Here is an 18,127-nt window from a genome sequence, read left to right on the forward strand (position 1 = left end):
TGCTTAAGTAGCCTTTTATCTGTGTTGAGTTTAATATTCCTCTGACATCCATATCCTTCAAATAGAAAGTCCAAAAAAATCTGTTTGTCTAAAAACTTGGCATAATGCACATGATTTACCCATTTTGTCACATAACGGACATATTTTTCTTTTGAACTTGTCTTAGTCAAAACAGGAAACAGGAAGTGACATCAAAGGGGAACTCTTTAAAAGAACTCCCTGATTGCTGTTTATTGAAACTATGTTATTTGAACTCGAGACTCTTCAACTATCTCTGATAATGATTCAAAATAATTTAAAAAATCAGATTCTCCTCWACAGCTGTTGTAGCAATAATCTGTTCACATGACACTCCCCTTTTTCACTTCCTGTTACTTCACATGTGAATATCTCAATGGCGTGAAACTTTGGTAATATTCAGTCGGTGTTCCAAAAATGCATTCATATGTATAACAGAAAACTGATATCATGAACACTTTAAAATGGCAAAGTCAAAAAAAAAAAGTATGACATTCAAAAATAAAGTTGATCTGTCATCAGTTTGTCAGGAGCTTATGTGTTGTGCAGGTTACTTCAAGTTGGTTAAACTGACAACACTTTATGTGACATTCCAAATTGTCTCACAAAGCATCTTTAAAATATTTTTCAGAAGTGTGGATGTGGTGATAAATATGTATAAATACATGGGTGACTTGTAATTTGGTAAACTCCAGAAAAAAGAAATATGCAGAGTTTTAGATCAGCTCTGATCTCAAGTGACAAATCAGTCATGCAATTCTTATTTTTTTTTGCCAACTTCTAAACTGTCATGTCTTCTTTTTCAGTTTTTTGGAGACAAAGTTGTGCCACAAGAAAGTGTTTTATTTGTGATTCAGAGCTGTATGGGATTGATATTGACTAACCCTGAAATGATTAATTGATCAAAGGATCAACATATAATTATAATGACTTAAAGGATTTCTTTAAGCCAAAAAGCTTAAACACACATGGCTCCCATGAGACTCTTATTAGATCAATCTTTTGGGGTTGTTTTATTAAAATGGTTTGCCACAAAAAATATTTTAGATCATAGATTCAGCTGTGTTTCATTTCARAACACGGCTTTGAAAGATTTTTGGGGCATTTTGATTTCAGAATGATGCAGAGAGAAACTCTTTTAATGTGCTTTGGGCCAATTTTTACAGTCAAATCAGCTGAGAAAACGTGTAACGGTTTATTGGTGCTGGTCTTTTATCAGTCACCCTCTCCAATAGATCTCACAGGCTTAGCAGTCAGCATCACATCTCAGTCAGCCCGCTCGTTGAAAATGCGGTCGGGTCCAGGAAAACAGACATTTGGGGCCTGGTGATATAACTTCCTGTATGTTTAAGAGGTCTGTGGTCTGTCTGATCTGGTTTCAATGGAAGCGTTCTGTCTGGATCTCAGTAGGCTTTGGGTTTCCTGTGCTGTCCATTTACCACTTTGCAACCCAGCACACACTTTTGCTTACTCAGACAAGCTTTAKTTCAGCATATCACACAGGGATGGAGGTAATGATGCATATTGACACTTCCCGAAAAGGAAGCCATTATTCTGTTTATTTGGTCATAAAGTAACTTGTTCAGGTGTTTTAATTTTGTCTCGGTTGTTTTCACTATTCTGAACTGAATGAACTTGTTTCCTTTTTGGAAAAAAAAGTTAAAATAATCCTACACTGTTTAATTACATCAACCACAATCTCATCCAAAACTTTGTGAAAGTCAGTCAGTTTAATCCGTTCCAGAAAGTGAACTCATACGACCATGCTCCGCATAAAAAAATAATCCTCTTGTCTCAGTGATCTGTAAGTTTTTAATCACCTGATGGAAATATGATGGATGCAGAGAATTAGAGAACAATGGTAAGTGATAATCATGGCATTATTTTTTTTTAATGCTTGGTGGGGAAAAATATTTCATCCCACACAAAAAAGAAAACAAATGATGTTYTACCTCTTATTTCCAGTCAGCCATTAAATATTTTTATCTGCTTTTGTGTACTTTGTGTGTTCTGGACATGGTTTGAAACGTTRGCATCTTTTTTGAATGTGACCTGCTTTAACCCTTCCTGCTGCTGTTYCTTTGCATTTTCTCTTAGGTGGTGAAACTGCTGAGTAACAAGCGTTCACAGGCTGTTGGTATCCTGATGTCCAGCATTCATCTTGATATGAAGGATATTCAGAATGGTAAGTAACATGTGGCTATAACTGATTTATATCTGTCAWGTTCAGCAAACATAAAATACCAATACAAGTATTAAAGGAAAAACTTCATGTGTTTGCAGTTTGTGAAACAGTGGTTATCAACAGGGCCGGCCCAAGACAATTTAGCACCCTAAGCAAGATTTCACATGGTGCCTCTTGTGCAACTTTCCAAATTTCGCTATCAGTTYATATCCATTTACATATCAAATTAATTTTGTCTTTATTATCAGCAATGAGGAGTACCTGTTCATGTTAAAGAGCAGCTGTGGAGTGAAGCAGTTCAAGGGGGGGCCCACGAGTACACCCCTGGAAATTTTGATCTACTCAAAACTATGCATTTTCTAACTAAATAAAGAGCATTTTATTAAATTATTGGCATTAATACAACATAAAATTAGTATTTTATGATGACTGAGAACCAGATTCTAACCTAAACTTTAAATCATAACTGAAACTTCCATTCTCCTGATTTGGTTTTCTATTTACACACTGAGCATCAGTAATTAGTCTTGACTACACATTATAGGTCAACAAGTTACCTTCATAAACCTGAGTAACCAGTGTTTATCCTACAGACTAAATCAACTATACTCTGATAAAAAGTTCAAGATTTTTTTATCCCCCATTTGTGAAGCCCCCCTAGATGGATGGCACCCTTTCATTTGCCTTATGCTGCCTGGCCCTGGTTATCTAACTTTTTAGTTTCTTTGGGGGGAAAATAAAAATGGGGTGCTTCTTAAAAACAATAGGCCAGTTTAAGACAAAGATAATGAGAACACAGCTTTAACAACCAACTTACTGCTTTTCAACTTTTTATTTATAGTTTTTGTTTCTGGCAATGAATGCATAAAAAACCATCAAAACATTTTTTACTGATCAGTACTAAATTTTATTTTATTTCTTGAGATAATCTCCAGATCCACCTCTTGATGTTTCACAATCCAAAGTGGATTCCTAGCCTTAATTTTGGACACCGCTTTGGATTGTGACATGCAGCTTCTTTTTAAGCTTAAAATCAGCTATGCAGGCATTTCTGATGAAACTAAATATTTCAATTTTGTAGAAAATAAATGCTCACCCCTGGTGAGCTACTTGCCTTATGCAATAAAGTTTTAATGGTAAAATGGTAAATGATACTGAACTTATATAGCACTTTTAAGTCCTTCCAGACCCCAAAGCGCTTTACACTATAGTCATTCACAAATTCACACTCACATTTACACACTGATGGTAGTAAGCTACACTGGAGCCACATCTGCCCTGGGTCACACTGACAGAGGTGAGGCTGCCATGCACCCAGATCCTCTGAGCACCATCAGTAGGCAAGGTGGGTGAMGTGTCTTGTCCAAGGACACAACAACTGAGACGGGTGGACCGGGTATCGAACTGGCGACCTTCCGGTTCCAGGACGACACCTCTGTTTTTTTTGGTTGGGGAGCATTAAAATCCTAATTTGTTTATGAACCAATTCCTATTTTAGTCTTTTGGGTTGTGTATGAGGTTCTTCAATACCAAAACTATCGTTAAAATCTTGCCTCATCACATGCCATAATGGTAAAAAGCATCTGAGCGGTTAAACCTTTCGGTATTCTCCTCCCCTCTGGTTTTCCTTGCTCACATTTATCGAAATCTCTCCCCATTTAACACCCACAGCATGTTTTTCTGCGGCTCTCCATCTCCCTCTGAGTTGTCATCATCTTGTCTGGGCAGCTTTGTTAAGGTGAAGTCATTGCAGAGACGCTGATGGGAACAGACAGTCTTCCTGTTTTAGTTACACTCTGATTGCACCCTAGTCTTCGCTCATCCGTGTGTCCAAACACTTTCCCTCGTTTCCCCATCTTTTCTGTCCTCTCAACAGTGGAGCATTTATTACCTCCTTTTAAAGCTGTGCCTGTCTTCAAGAGTTCTCCTGTACCAAGTGTTGAGTCTTCAGCTTTAATGTGTTTGACGCATACATCTCGGGTCTGGATGGGAGGGCAAGCGAGGGCCAGTCTCATCAGTACTGTCATCCGTTTCCTGTGTTAGGACAGTTTTGAAGTGATGTACAGTTAGCACTAATTGAAAGCCTAAGTTTAGCTCAAAGAATGAGATCAAGGTGGAGAGGAAGTCTTGGTCGTAAAACAAAATAAATAAGTGTGAAGTCTGCTGCCTTCCACAAACAAAATAAATAGAATTTAATGAAAAGCACGAAGCCCAAAAGACAGCATATTAGAGATGCTATTGTCTCCCTGAGATGTAATTATGCCTTTTTGTGTCGTTTGAGGTTTAAGATTTAGGAGTCGAAGAACAATTTGTTTACGAAAACTTCAAGATTCATTCATGAAAGCTTTGTGATCATCTCAGTTTAATGGGAATCAATTGTGCTTCCTTTTGATTTCATAAGCTCATTTACTAGCAAAGCTTGTTATTTTGAAAAGCACAGATTGAAGAAAAACAACTTTTATGAATCATTGACTTTTTTTGTTGTCGTGTTGGTTTATATCAGCTCAGCGACCAAGAGCGAACGCAACATATTTTTCCTCTGCTTTCCTCGCAGCTGTTGTTGGTTGTTCTCAGACTTGGCCGACACGCTGCATGTTTCATAGGACGCTTCCGTGCAGTGTCTGCTTCCTGTGAGGCTTTGGAGCGCCAGTCACAGACTCGGGTGGTGGTTGCCGGCGCCATGCTGGGGTTGAATGCGGTGGTTGGATGGACGTGGGCAGATGGGTCTGGTTTTTGGTCGTGAGGGGTCTACGTCACAGTGACGATACAGCTTTTCTTCTCAAACCGGACAGCTCATGCAGGCTCTGATGCCGATGGGTAATGAAATCCAAATGGTGGAAACAGAAAGATGGGGGACTGGGGGGGGGAAAAAAGGATGTTATTTATTTCTGTAGAGCCTTTGAAAGAGAATGTAAAGTCAAAGTGACATCAACAAATTAGGAAAAGAAAGTGTTGATGTGGTTTAAAAGTGACAAAATAAAAAAGGCTAAAAATCATTACATAATGGGGGAAAAAACTCAGGAATGCATCTTTTTTTCACACTATTTTTGCAAAATCCTAGTGTTCTTTTTGATCTTTTGTTTGAAAACCGAGCTGAAATGTTCACTCCTTCTCTACATTCAAGCTCAGCCGAGGGCTCCAAGCCTCTCTGGCGTTACGGTTCCCCTCCTGCTCCTCGAGTAAAATCGGCACGTCAAATCACTGAATAATTTCAGCACCTACGGCGTGATGAAACGCACATATAGGTGTTGACTGCTTCACTTGGTGATTGTGTGTACAGCAACACCTCAGCCCCGACACCACAGACCCCTAGGCTCTGTTTGTCTTTAAACATTTACTTTGAAAGGATTAATGCTCGCGGGCGCCAGGTCCTCGCGCCGAGACAAAAAGGCGACACGAGGAATTCAAACAGACATTCAAACACACATCATTGCACCTTTTGACAGATTTCTAAGTCTTTCGTTTTTATGCTTTAGCACGTGACTCTTTGCATGCGATAGTTGTGTGATAATAGTAACTCGGTGCATACAGCACATGGGAGTTTTGAGCCGGTTTCATGCTACCTTTTAGCTCCGTAAGCAGGAAACCCTGATCTGAGCAAGCACTCCGTCTTTCTGTGGTTTGTGTGTCAGCCAAAGAACTGTTGTAATCTATTGCTTTTGACAGAGGAGGTCTGTTTGTGCTGGTTTGATTTCTTGCTTGTTAATGGTGTTAGTTCAAGGTAAAGAAATGTCAAGACATGTCCTGGTGTTAGTTTTAACATTAACCATGTCACCCTTGTCTTCTGCTCGCAGCTGTCCTAAATATGGACAACACTGTTGTCGATTTGGAGACTCTGCAAGCCCTTTATGAAAATGTGAGTATTTATTGAGTTATATAGTTAAAATTTACTGTGACCAATGACATGTCGATGTTGCATGTATTTCTATCCTGTATTTTAAAAGCATAACAATCAAGGTCAGTAGGTTCAGAAGAACTTTTATAAGAAAAAAAATGACACCACAAAGTGAAATACATTTTGTAATTTTCCTGCCGATGCATGATTATATGAACACAGAATGTTGAGCAACAAAACAAGTTTAATTCTGCAAATAACTCCACTGACAGCTGATGCTAATTTTGGCTGCAATATCTGTGCTGGTAAACTGTAAACTTTTTTCTTTTTTTTTTGGCAATAAACATGTTATTTTGGAAGAGTTTGTTTATGACAGATGGTTATTTTCATACTGGAAATGATGAATGACAACTTTTATTGTAGACTGAAACACATTTTTAAAAAAAGTAATAATAAAATGGCAACCACATTGAGCAGATATATTTTAATCTTAACTACAAAAATGATTTCTGCCCAAAGACATCTCATCAAAAACATTGAAGCATGACACTTTGTAAGTAGAAAATGCATTTTGAATGGTGTGTCTGTGACTCAAAGCATCATTTGCTTCATCTGCAAGAAAATGCCACATCACTTTAGCATACGTAGTTTTAAGGTGTCCTTTGCTCCATGATCCACTTAAAAGGGACGAACAAAAGGGAAGTGTGTATTAGTTACCAAAACAAACAGGCGAGCCACAAGCCAAACTGGTATGTGAGCTGTTTGGAAGGGAACCAGGACTTTTACATAGTAAACATGTTTTTTGTGCCCTAAATGAAATTGGCTCAGTTTGGTTTAATGTTTCTGAAAAGAGGGAAGAAAATAGTTGAGGCTCCAGAGTTTGTGTAACAAAGCATTTATTGAAAATTATATCTTTTATTTTATTATTTTTGGGGGATGGGTAACTGAGCTCTGCCTTGCAGGTTAACCACACTGCATTGAGTAATATYAGCAAAGAATTACTGAGCTGTCATCAGTCCTTTTCAAACTGTCTCCATTTTGACTATAGAGCTTCCTATGTGCAGTAAATACATATTCATCAATCTCCCCTGGCCAGAAGAAATATTTTAGGACCCCCTTTAAAGTCAGAGGCAGTAAATTATGGAACATGAAAATGAGCATGTTTTCCACATCTTAACAGTGATGCATTTTTAAGATGCTGTGAAATTCCTGTGAATGGCTTCTTGGCACCACTACACAGGAGAAGCCTGGACCTTTGGCTGCCAGAGGCATATTATTAATGTTGATCACGGGAATGAGACCATGACTCGAGACGTTCTGCAGTTATGAAGCGATAYGTCATAACTTAGGATCAAAAGTCTTCTAACCTCTCTATTCGCCCTGAGACTTCGAGGCCCCCCACTACCACCACTATACCACCGCCACCACTCTCTCCTTTTTCCCCTCGTACGGCCTGAGGCTGTGTTATTGAGTCAAGGAGCCAAATTGTTTCTCTTTTGTATTGCGAGACTCCATCCTGTCTGTGGGTCTCCAGCCCCCTAAACCACAGTTGGCAGCACAGTCAGCCTGTCTTGAGGAATGTGAGGGGCTCCTAATGGTTACACCCTCACTCGCTGTTAGGATCTAGATCACAAACTACTCTCCCTCACCCCCCCCCCCCCCCACCACCAATACTCATTTACTCCTCTGGCTAAGTAAATGTGCTCTATGCATCAGGCCCACCAATCACCCCCCCCCCCACTTACTCACACAAACACGCTCACAAACAAACATGTCGAACCACACATGTGCACATACCGTACTGCGTGCAGATAAAGGCGCAGGCAGAGCCGCTCGGTCTGTGAACTGTGGAAGGACGGCCACTACTCTCCTTTGAACAAAGCCACTGCCATTTAAAAAAGGGGGGGTCAGTGATAGTGGGACACTGCTCCCACTTATACCCTAATATCAAGCCATGATCTGGACCCTGGCTGGTGTGCGTGAAGTTCAGGCTCCATTTTTAGCTTGCAGTGGCTAAAAGTCTCTGCAGTCAGCTAGAGCCACARACTATAAATGATCTCCTCCTCCTTTTTTTGTTTTTATAATTTACTACTGGGCTCTAACAAGTCTTTATTGCATAGTGCAATTTGTCTTTTAGGGGCCTTTGCATTGGCAGCTTGCTGTACCATAATTCTCATGAATCTCAGTCTTGAAACTGAGTGACATAAATAGTGATWAAGCTCTGTCTGGCTCTCCTTAGACCCTGCTCTAGGAACCAGGCTAATGAATACCACTTGGCTGCTACTTGGATTCTGGCATCACAAATATCATCCCAACTCTCCTTTGCATTCGATATTCCACATGGGACTGTATTTCTCATGCTAACAACTGCTGCAACATGCCCTAGCAATTCAAAGATCACACGCTAATGCCTACTTGTCCCCAATTACACCAAACACTGCTGGGCTCCACTGCTGCCCTTTGAAAAGGATCTGCTTTGTGTTAAATATATTTACACTTGAAAACATCTCAAGAGAAGGCGAAGGAAAGCCTGCCCTCGCCGACACAAGGCAGCGGTGTGTAGAATACTAATCGGGCTTTCAGTGCGTTTGATGCTGCCGTTTGATGTTTTTCAAGGATCCATGCCGGGGCTGAACTCCAGAGAGAAAGATGGAAAAAAYGAAGCGGGGGGAACCAGAGCACCGAGACTCCAACTTTTAGGGTCGGTGGGCTCTGGGAGACTGAGAGTTTACATTATCTTCCTGGGGATGGTTTTATTGTTTTGCCCATCTGCTTTTGAAACCTTAGCATCTATTGTCCTTGCCTCTTGTGAAAAAGAGAGGGCATTTTTGGAATTGCACTTTACAAAACCACCTTGTGTAAAGCTGTGGTTCAGTGCCTGGCAGCAGGATAATGCTCAGGAATGTAGTCTTGCCAAAGATCTACATTTCAGCATTTTAGAAACTTACATGGACAAGTTGAACAAGTTTGCATATTGCTTAGTTTAAGTATTAAAGCTCAAAAAAAGGTTGAGGGTTATTTTATGTTTAAGAAATTTTAATGGAGGTCAGATGGTTTAATAAAATAAATTTTGAAATTTGAAWTGAAATGTACATGCCAGCGATGGAACATGTGTTTTTTTTTTTCTTTTGCGTTCCCACGCAATAGTATCGCATTWCCTCGCAATACCTTTTGCGTTCCCTCGCAAAAGTTGTTTATCAATGTTGTGCCTGCTGGTTTATYAACAAATTCACATGTTCACCATTAGCGAGTTAGCCTACTGCTTTAATTCAGCTTCAGAATGAATATTTCACACAGCAACGCATGGAAGTTTGTCACATGCTGATATTTTAACACAGTGCAGCCACGCAACATCAATGTCAATTTCACAAACTTGTGGCAACACATCCTGTTTTGGTAACCGGATATTTCAAAATAAGTAATAAAATAAAAGTCTGATTCAATTCAGTTCGAATGTTGCGGAACAATCTTTTGCGTGAGAACGCAAAACAATTTTGCGAGGTAACGCAAAAGTATTGCGAGGTGAGGCAAAAGTATTGCGTGGGAACGTAAAGATATTGCGAGGTAACGCAAAGGTATTGTGTGGGAATGCAAAAGAAAAAAAAATCCCCCCATGTCCCCTCGTGGGCTCTGTAGAAATGAGCAGTACATTCACCTAACTGTTAATGCATCGATCAATCAAAACCTGTTTYCTTTAGGGTTTTCATAATGAATATTGTGTGCCTGATTTGAGAAATGGGGAAAAAAACTACTTAAATCTACTTTAACATTCCTAAGTCTATTGGTACCCAAAATTTGTATTTGATTTGAAAATATGCTTGAATTAGAACAGAACCTGGAAAAGTGTGTACTTTATTTTCTCAGTGCACTATTAAGTTAGAAATATGTGAAAACAAGTTTATTGGACAAACAATATTGTAATTTATTTGAATTATAGATATTTTTGTGTTTATTACTTGTGGTGGCTGTCTAGAATCAGGCTAACTCTAAAAGTTAATGGATATCAAATAATTCCTTTTTGAGAGATTGAATGAAATACATCTACTGGCTCTTAAGATTTTTTTTCTTAGACAAATAAACACACACATTTATTTATTGATAATCTCCCTCTTTTTATTGCAAGTGATAAAAGTATTTATATGAATGTCACAATATAAATTCAGCTTTTTGAAACGTGGATTTTAAATTCTCTTTATTTATGACTATATTTAGTCCAGGTTTGTTATACAAATTATTTCACATATTTGTATCCCACATGTTTTCATTTTAAAATAACTTGCATTTTTCTCTTGACAGAGAGCTCAAGATGATGAGATAGGAAGCATTAAAAAGCATATGCAATCGGTCAAAGACAAGGATAATGCCAAACCACTTGACAAGCCAGAACAGTAAGAGTCAGTCCCTCACCCTGAAACAATAAATAAACCATCTTTCCTTATATAAATTGTTTTAACGGCTTTTRTACCTTCATCAGGTTCCTTTACCAGTTATCGCAAATCACCAATTTCACTGAGCGGGTGTTTTGCATCCTGTTTCAATCAACCTTCCATGAGTGCATCACCTTAATCGTCCGCAAAATGGAAATCCTGCAGAGAGTGTGCAAGGTGAACAGCTGGCTTTTTTTCCAGCACATTTTTCCCCTCCTGTCACTCAATCCATCTTAACTTGATCTTACATGTGTGTTCTGTAGACTCTCAAAAGCAGTGAGAGTGTACTGCAGGTGCTTGGCCTCGTGCTGGCTTTTGGCAACTTCATGAACGGAGGTAATCGGTCTCGAGGGCAGGCCGATGGCTTCACCTTGGACATTCTGCCAAAACTAAAGGATGTTAAAAGCAGCGTGAGTATGTGTGTGCTATAGGAGCGAGCATCACTCACTTTACAAGAGCAGATGTGGAATTCACAGGCAAACTGGAAGGAATGGACATCTATAAACTTGTGCTAAATAAGTGAGACATGTTTACGTGTTTATCTACAATCTTCAAATTGCTCTATTTATTGTCAAAGTTTAGGATCAGGAGTTCAGAATTTTAAAAGGGAACCTTGCCAGTGCCAAACTTGTGAAGCATAGCTGTGGAGATTTAGAGGTGAAGCCCGTTCTGTTTACAATTTTTTATCACAACAGGCCTTGTGTGCCCTTGAAAATACCTTATAAGGTAAAGTGTGTGGTGTGTGTTCTTGTTGTGATGATAGCACCAAGTTATCCAAAAGGAACATTAAACTTTCCACTGAGTCTGAGTTATGATGGCTTCGTCCAGAACTGTTGTTTTCTTGTGTTACTATTCTACTATCCTGATTTATTCCTAAGATGATTCGTTTTCTGCTCATCTTGTGTTTCCATGAACTAGAATGTTCTGCTTCAAAATGAATCAATAATAGATTCAGGTTTATTTATTTTGACATTTTTCTTTTTTTTTCCAGGATAACTCCACAAGTCTTTTGTCCTACATAGTTGCTTACTATTTAAGGCACTTTGATGAGGTATGTTTCACTTCCTGTTTATTTGAATCACTCTTCTTGTTTTAGTCTGATTTGCTTAGAAATGCTTCCAGAACTCTCTTTTCATTTCCTCTCTTGCCAGAGGATACCATGACTTATCCTTTATCAAATTATTTGTTTTCCCTTTCTTCATTTACAACACAGACAAATCTCTCTCTTTTGTCTTACGACTTTTGTTGTTTTGTTTTTTTCCCCCTTCTCTTCGTGTTGTGTATGATCTGCTTTGGTTTGGCTCCATTCAGACCTGCAGTCGGTTCATTGGCACAGCATCCAAAGGAGTGTTTGTGTAAATAATTAGGTTCTCCAGATGAGATGAACTCAGTTACGCTGCTTGCCAAAAACAACCTGCATGACAAGGCTGGAGCTCTCATAACGTCCTTGTAGTAACTGATTGAGAGAAATGGCATGTAGTTTCTGGATGGAGCACAAAGGTCATTTTTTGTTCCAGCAATTTTTTTTTCCTGAGAAATTTGAACTACTGATAAGTCCATGTTGGTCTCTGAAGGTATTTTATCTAAACCTTGTACCGTGTGTTCAATACAAAGAGGCCCTCTCCTGTTTGAGGACAATTGACTTTGACATTGGTGTGTGTTTTGCATCATCCTGTGTGTTGTCGTTTATCAGGATGCTGGCAAAGAGACGTGTATMTACCCTCTGCCTGAGCCCCAGGACCTTTTTCAAGCTTCCCAAATGAAGTTTGAGGACTTTCAGAAAGATCTACGCAAGTTGAGGAAAGATCTAAATGGTATTATCGACATTCTATACATTCCACTTTGTTTTAAGACTCTTACTCACGCTTGGATTGTAAACTTACAGAAAGTTTACTAGGTTGCAAATTTTGCTGCTATAACTAYATTTATTGGTGARTGTGAAATGTGATTTGCATAAAACYTATGATTCATTCACCCCACTTGAATTGTTTATCAATTGYGATTCATTTCTTTTAAATATCGTGTGCGATGTTTAATCAATTTCCAAATGTAACCATAGCTTTGGTCGTGCAGACTGTAGAGACGGATCAACACAGAGATAGCATCTGTTTGTCGTACAGATGAGTTAACCAGAAGCAGATGTGACTTGTCAAATATAGACTCCTGTTGGACCTGGCATGCCTTTACTGTCCTCATGGAGCTGAGATCAAAATAAAAGCAGGTCATGGTCAAGGGAGCTTTCTCTGCCTTTGTGCGCGATTTCATCAGATGACCTCAAGGAGACGGCTGTATCTCAGGAGACCCGAGTGGTTGTTGATCAGGGTTTCCATCTCTGCTTCACATGGTCAGCAAGTTCTGCCTCTGGGCAAGATGCTTAACATCACGTGACTTCCAGTCACAGAGCCGTTTAAAAGCCTCTGCTTAAAGAACAAATTGAAATCTATTTTTTTCTTTGAATAGAAATCTATTTTTCTTCAAGCCCATCAAACTGGAAAGCTCATATTTTTTAATTCAGTGAAAACAAACCAACAAAAGTACTAAGCTTCAGTGGGTGTTGCCTGTTTGAACAACAGGCCCATATTTTTAGGATGTTGTAGCTATAATTTGCAGTCTTATAATTCTTGTTCTAATACTCTGTCTTCCTTATGCGTCATAATGGCGGGACCATAAATCAGAATGGTTTCTAAATGAGGTTCATCCATCCATTCATCACCACTTCCATGATCTCAACAAGGAACCTTTAGTTTGATTTATCCAATTTTTGACAACAACAAAACAGAAAATTTAAATCTTCATAAGAAATTCAGAGTTTGTACATCTGCTGGCTAGAAACGGTTCCGCAATTGAATTTACTCAAAAGAAAGCCTATACGGTCTTTGGCAGCACGACGGCTCAGTGGTTAGCATTGATGCCTCGCAGCAAGAAGGTCCTGGGTTCAGACCTATAGGCTCTTTTTGTGCAAAGAGTGCAAGTTCTCCTCGTGCTTGCGTTGGTTTTCACCGGGTACTCTGGTTTTGTCACACAGATAAGCATACTCAATAGGTTGCCTTCAGGCCCAGGCCTCCCTTACAAAAGAGATATGTGATCTCATTAGTGTTTGCCTGGTTAAGTAAAGATCAATAAAATTGTGCACAAATTTCAATGCAAATCAGTTTTCATAGAAAAATAAAAATTGATGTTGTAGGATGTTGTAGCTATAATTTGCAGTCTTATAATTCTTGTTCTAATACTCTGTCTTCCTTATGCATCATGATGGCGGGACCATAAATCAGAATGGTTTCTAAATGAGGTTCATCCATCCATTCATCACCACTTCCATGATCTCAACAAGGAACTTTAGTTTGATTTATCCAATTTTTGACAACAACAAAACAGAATATTTAAATCTTCATAAGAAATTCAGAGTTTGTACATCTGCTGGCTAGACATCTGTGTTGTTGCCAATAACTGTTCTTTTAAATTCTCAAATAAGTGTTTACAATGAACATATAAGCTTTTAAAAATCACAGACATACTTGTTCTTGTCATCAGTGAAACCGTATTTTTTTTATCCCATTAAAAAAAGGCACATCATTACCACTGGGGGGGTAAAAACTTTTGCTTGATGAGTTCTAATAAATCAGGTAGTATTAAAGCATCCCCTTTCCACACTCTGAAGTTCCTCAGCAGGTAAAACAATTTCCCAGGTTGCTTCATGACGCAGGTTTTAAAATGTGTGTGTGTGTGTGTGTGTGTGTGTGTGTGTGCGTGCGTGCGTGCATGCGCGTGCCAACAGCTCCATCAACAATTCCCCAAACATGGTCTGTTCCCCATCATTCTTTTATGCGTCTTTGCTGCTAAACCAATCAGTGTCCCGAGCTGTGTGACAAAATATTGTTTTGCCTCTGCCTTAATGACTCTTTAGAAATTTATTAAAATGCTGTTGCTCACGGGGGGGGGATGAGCTTTGAACCTTAGTCACTGTGGCACAGGTTAGCCATGAATAAATGTATCATCGCCTGYCATACCTGAAGACCTCTTAATCACCAAGCAGATTCAGCTGAACACTCTACCAGACGTGGGCTTTRACTGTTCCCTGGGGTGGTCTAATTGGTAGATGGTGTAGTAGGACCTACTGGGACATCAGCAAGGAACACATCGTAGTGAGGGTTCATGGTGCTTGTGTTTGGCTGAGGAACCATATGGTCTTTGGATTACCATCTCCTTARTCCCAGCATCCCTGTTCCTGTAATCTTCTCCACCTCTCGGGCATTCAGCTCTGTTTGTGTATCTGTTGTGATTGCTTATAGAGCATGACAATAAGTTCCACTTGGGATCACAACACTCCTGACCTACTTCCTTCATGTACCATAGTGGTTATTGTGCTTTCCACTTATTCAGCAGAAATTTAATCCAAAAGTATTCAAGATTCAGGGTTTAAATGCAAAAAAAATATTTACAGTATATTTGCATTATCAATACTGATAAGTGTTTCTAGAACAATCACTTATTGCAGCTGTTTTTTCTTGTTTGTTCCTTTTAGTATGTTTATCTGAAACAGAAAAGGTTTACAAGTTGTCCTCTGAAGAAAACCTGCAACCCTTCAAAGACAAAATGACTGCATTTCTAAGTGAAGGTATGTATGCATTTAAACATAAGTTTAGATTTAGGAACTTCTGTAAAATAAAGTGCAATTTKCTTTCCTGTCTGATCTACTGACACATTTCAAATTAGTTTTTTCACCCTTTTTACACTCAGGTTTACAGTGTTTAATCCACAGAAGCTTCTCTTTATGTACAACATTTCTATCTYATAGAAGTTCCTACAAGTCATCTTATTTCTTGAGAAAACTCGGAGCAAAACCAAAATCTTTGTTCTGTTATAATAGAACATATCACTACTGTCTGCATTTAAAAATACTGACACTGAAATTTATACAGTATAACTGAGACCTACWTTTATGTAATTGTTTAGTGTCCTGATGCATCTCAGTAATCCAGGTAGAAAAAATCAAAAAGAGAAACTGAGACATTTATTCTCTAAACATGACGTCCCAGTGGCTTTCAAACCCCAAAACACATTACGACAAAGATTAGTTCACCCCAAAGATCCAGTTCCCCTGCTAAAACAGAGTAATATAGTATATGCTGTTAAGTATCAGGAGAACTGTGATCAGTTATACATTGGGGAAACAAAACACTGTTCAAAAAAGTGAGCCAGCACAGACGAGCTACTTCGTCGGGTCAGGACTCTGCAGTTTACACTCATCTACAGGCCAGCGGTCACTCTTTCAGGGATGAAGATGTTCTCATCCTTGATAGAGAGGAGTAAAGGAAGCCATCTTTGTGAAGAAAAACCATCCACCATTAAACAAAGGTGGAGGCCTTCATGTCCAGTTGTCCTCCTCCTACAATGCTCTTATTGCAAGTATGACTCAGCCCCCTGTGAGCAAAAGGTGTGAATCAAGGCCACAATGATTCCCAAAACAAATAGGGGGAAGAGGGACAAAAACAAGGGGATGTTGAACTCTGCTTGCAGTCACTACATACAAATAACAAAACACCAAATAACCACAGACGAAGCATCCAAACCAATAAGTCAGGTGATGGGGCACATGACCCTCTATGAACAATAGAGCTAATCAAGCCTATTGTTAGGCGATGGCCCTCTTTTGCATGTGATTAACCTGTTTGTCCACCATGTGGAGACAGTACTTATAAGGCTGAGTTCACCTGAAACTCATCAGACTGAATAAGTCTCTTGGAGGAGAGGTGAAACGTTTCACTAAAACAGAACCCATCCAGAGGACCTACTTGTTTTTCTGTTTTGGTAATTGTTTAGTGTTTATTGTGATAAGAATTGCCTACAGTGGAAATTTTCATCTGATATTGCTACATAAAATATCAATCATTGTAATCATTCCTGATGCAGATACAAATGTCTGCAACACATTTCATAGCAGTCCAAGCAGTTTCATTTTAGACATTTTGCTCCAATAGATGTAGAATGTCATAGGCAAAAAAAAAAAGAATGTAACTTTAGCTTTCCTGTGGCATCAGAAAAAAGTAAGCATACCACAACAATGACGATATTCTTTCTCATCATACTAAATTTTAACAGGCTGTGCTGAGATGGTTTGATCTATACTACTTGTACATTTTGTCTAAATACCATGCAAACTTCCAAAGAGACTATGATTTGTGTTTACATGTCACGTCTAGCAGATATGCAGTTACGCTTTYATCTTAAATCGGACATGTATAATAAATTTGCGGTATTGTGATTCACTATAAATGTAAAAGACAACATTTTATGCTTGATTTAACATAACAAGCCAATTGACATTTTTCTTTATGTGGCACTGACTTTGACCCTGCAAATGTTGCATTCACTGTGGCTGATCTTCCTGTAGAACCCAACTCACAAGTCTCTTTGGGTTCCTTTTGTATTCAAATGAAAGAATAATAAACAGCATATGTGATTCAGCTGTAATATTCACTGTCCATTTTAAAGGAAGTCAGCAAATGAAAGCATCCCTGTCTTTTCCTCCTCTCTTGTGTGTTTAAGAGAAATATGGGCGCTTTCTCTTTGATGCAAATGATGAGGTTTTTTTCCCCCCGGAGAGCAGAATGTAAGCACTGTAGCGTGGATTTGCGTTTCAGAGGGCTCCAGACAGGATTCTTTGGGTTCCCCTATTGCAGCGGTGGGGAAACAAAAGCATCAACCAAAAGTCTTATTTTTTTTCTGTAATTTCTAAAGAGCCTGAGGTTAAACTGTTTCTGGCTCCATGATTTAAACCACTTTTGTTTATTTTCTGACCATGAAACTAACCACAGAATAACAGTGAGAGCGGACTTGTTGGAGCTTGGCTGTTTGGTCTAGCTCGATTTTCTCCGCTCGCTTCACAAATTCTCATGCATGCTGGTCTTTTGATGGAATCAATATGACCTGCAGGAGAGCGCTGGCCATGTGATAATCTGTTTCTGATGGATAGAAAGATGAATAGCGAGACTGGCGTTTAGCTCTTGCTGCATCTCGTCCATCCGCAAGTCAAGCTGGTTTGGTTAATTACACACTAAATTACCAAATTCGAACAATACATCAGAGTCAAATATAGTTTKACATGTACTTTTTTTCATTTGAAGCAGCATGAATATGTTCATTGTCATGCTTACACCAAATAATTCTAACAAATGTTTTATCGGAATATGTAGTTTTGATTTATTTTAATTTTTTTTTTAATGGTCAGCAAATCGATTGTGCATTTACAGAGTGATTCATCCTTTTTAAAATTATTTTATTTTAATGAATCTTCAAGTTGCAGGAGCAACAGTTATTGCAGAGCAAGAAAGACTTTTACATTTTATGAAAAGCCATGTTATGGCTTTGGGCCATTTTTGATGATTTAAAAGTTTAAAGGAGACATATCACSCTTTTAAACCCTTCTTTTTACATTTAAATCATTCAGTTAGGGTCTACATAAAGAGGAACTGCAATGTTTTGGTCTGAATTCCTCCTTGTTGTAACTCCCAATCCCCTTTTTCACCCCATTTCTGAGATGTCTCCGATCAACTTGTTTTGAGGCTGTCTCTTTAAATCCAAAAGACACACTTCACACCCCGCCCTCCAGCTTCCATAGCAGTTCATTCCAGTTTGATAGAGGGATTTATAACTATATATTGG

The 18,127-nt window shown here is 38.8% G+C and overlaps 1 protein-coding gene across 2 annotated transcripts in view; it reads left to right on the forward strand.

The window, feature by feature from the left end:
• Positions 1-18,127, forward strand: part of LOC106512674 (formin-2) — a gene marked incomplete at its 5' end in the record, with an annotated part of 30,847 nt that overhangs the window by 6,704 nt on the left and 6,016 nt on the right. For both annotated transcript variants that reach the window (XM_014001265.1, XM_014001316.1), the window contains 8 exon segments: positions 2,116-2,203; positions 5,998-6,059; positions 10,335-10,426; positions 10,513-10,642; positions 10,729-10,875; positions 11,457-11,516; positions 12,159-12,279; positions 14,988-15,080. In XM_014001265.1, the coding sequence (XP_013856719.1) occupies positions 2,116-2,203; positions 5,998-6,059; positions 10,335-10,426; positions 10,513-10,642; positions 10,729-10,875; positions 11,457-11,516; positions 12,159-12,279; positions 14,988-15,080 (793 nt within the window).

This window comes from Austrofundulus limnaeus, unplaced genomic scaffold (assembly GCF_001266775.1).
Source record: "Austrofundulus limnaeus strain Quisiro unplaced genomic scaffold, Austrofundulus_limnaeus-1.0 Scaffold0, whole genome shotgun sequence".
Taxonomy (NCBI): Eukaryota; Metazoa; Chordata; class Actinopteri; order Cyprinodontiformes; family Rivulidae; genus Austrofundulus; species Austrofundulus limnaeus.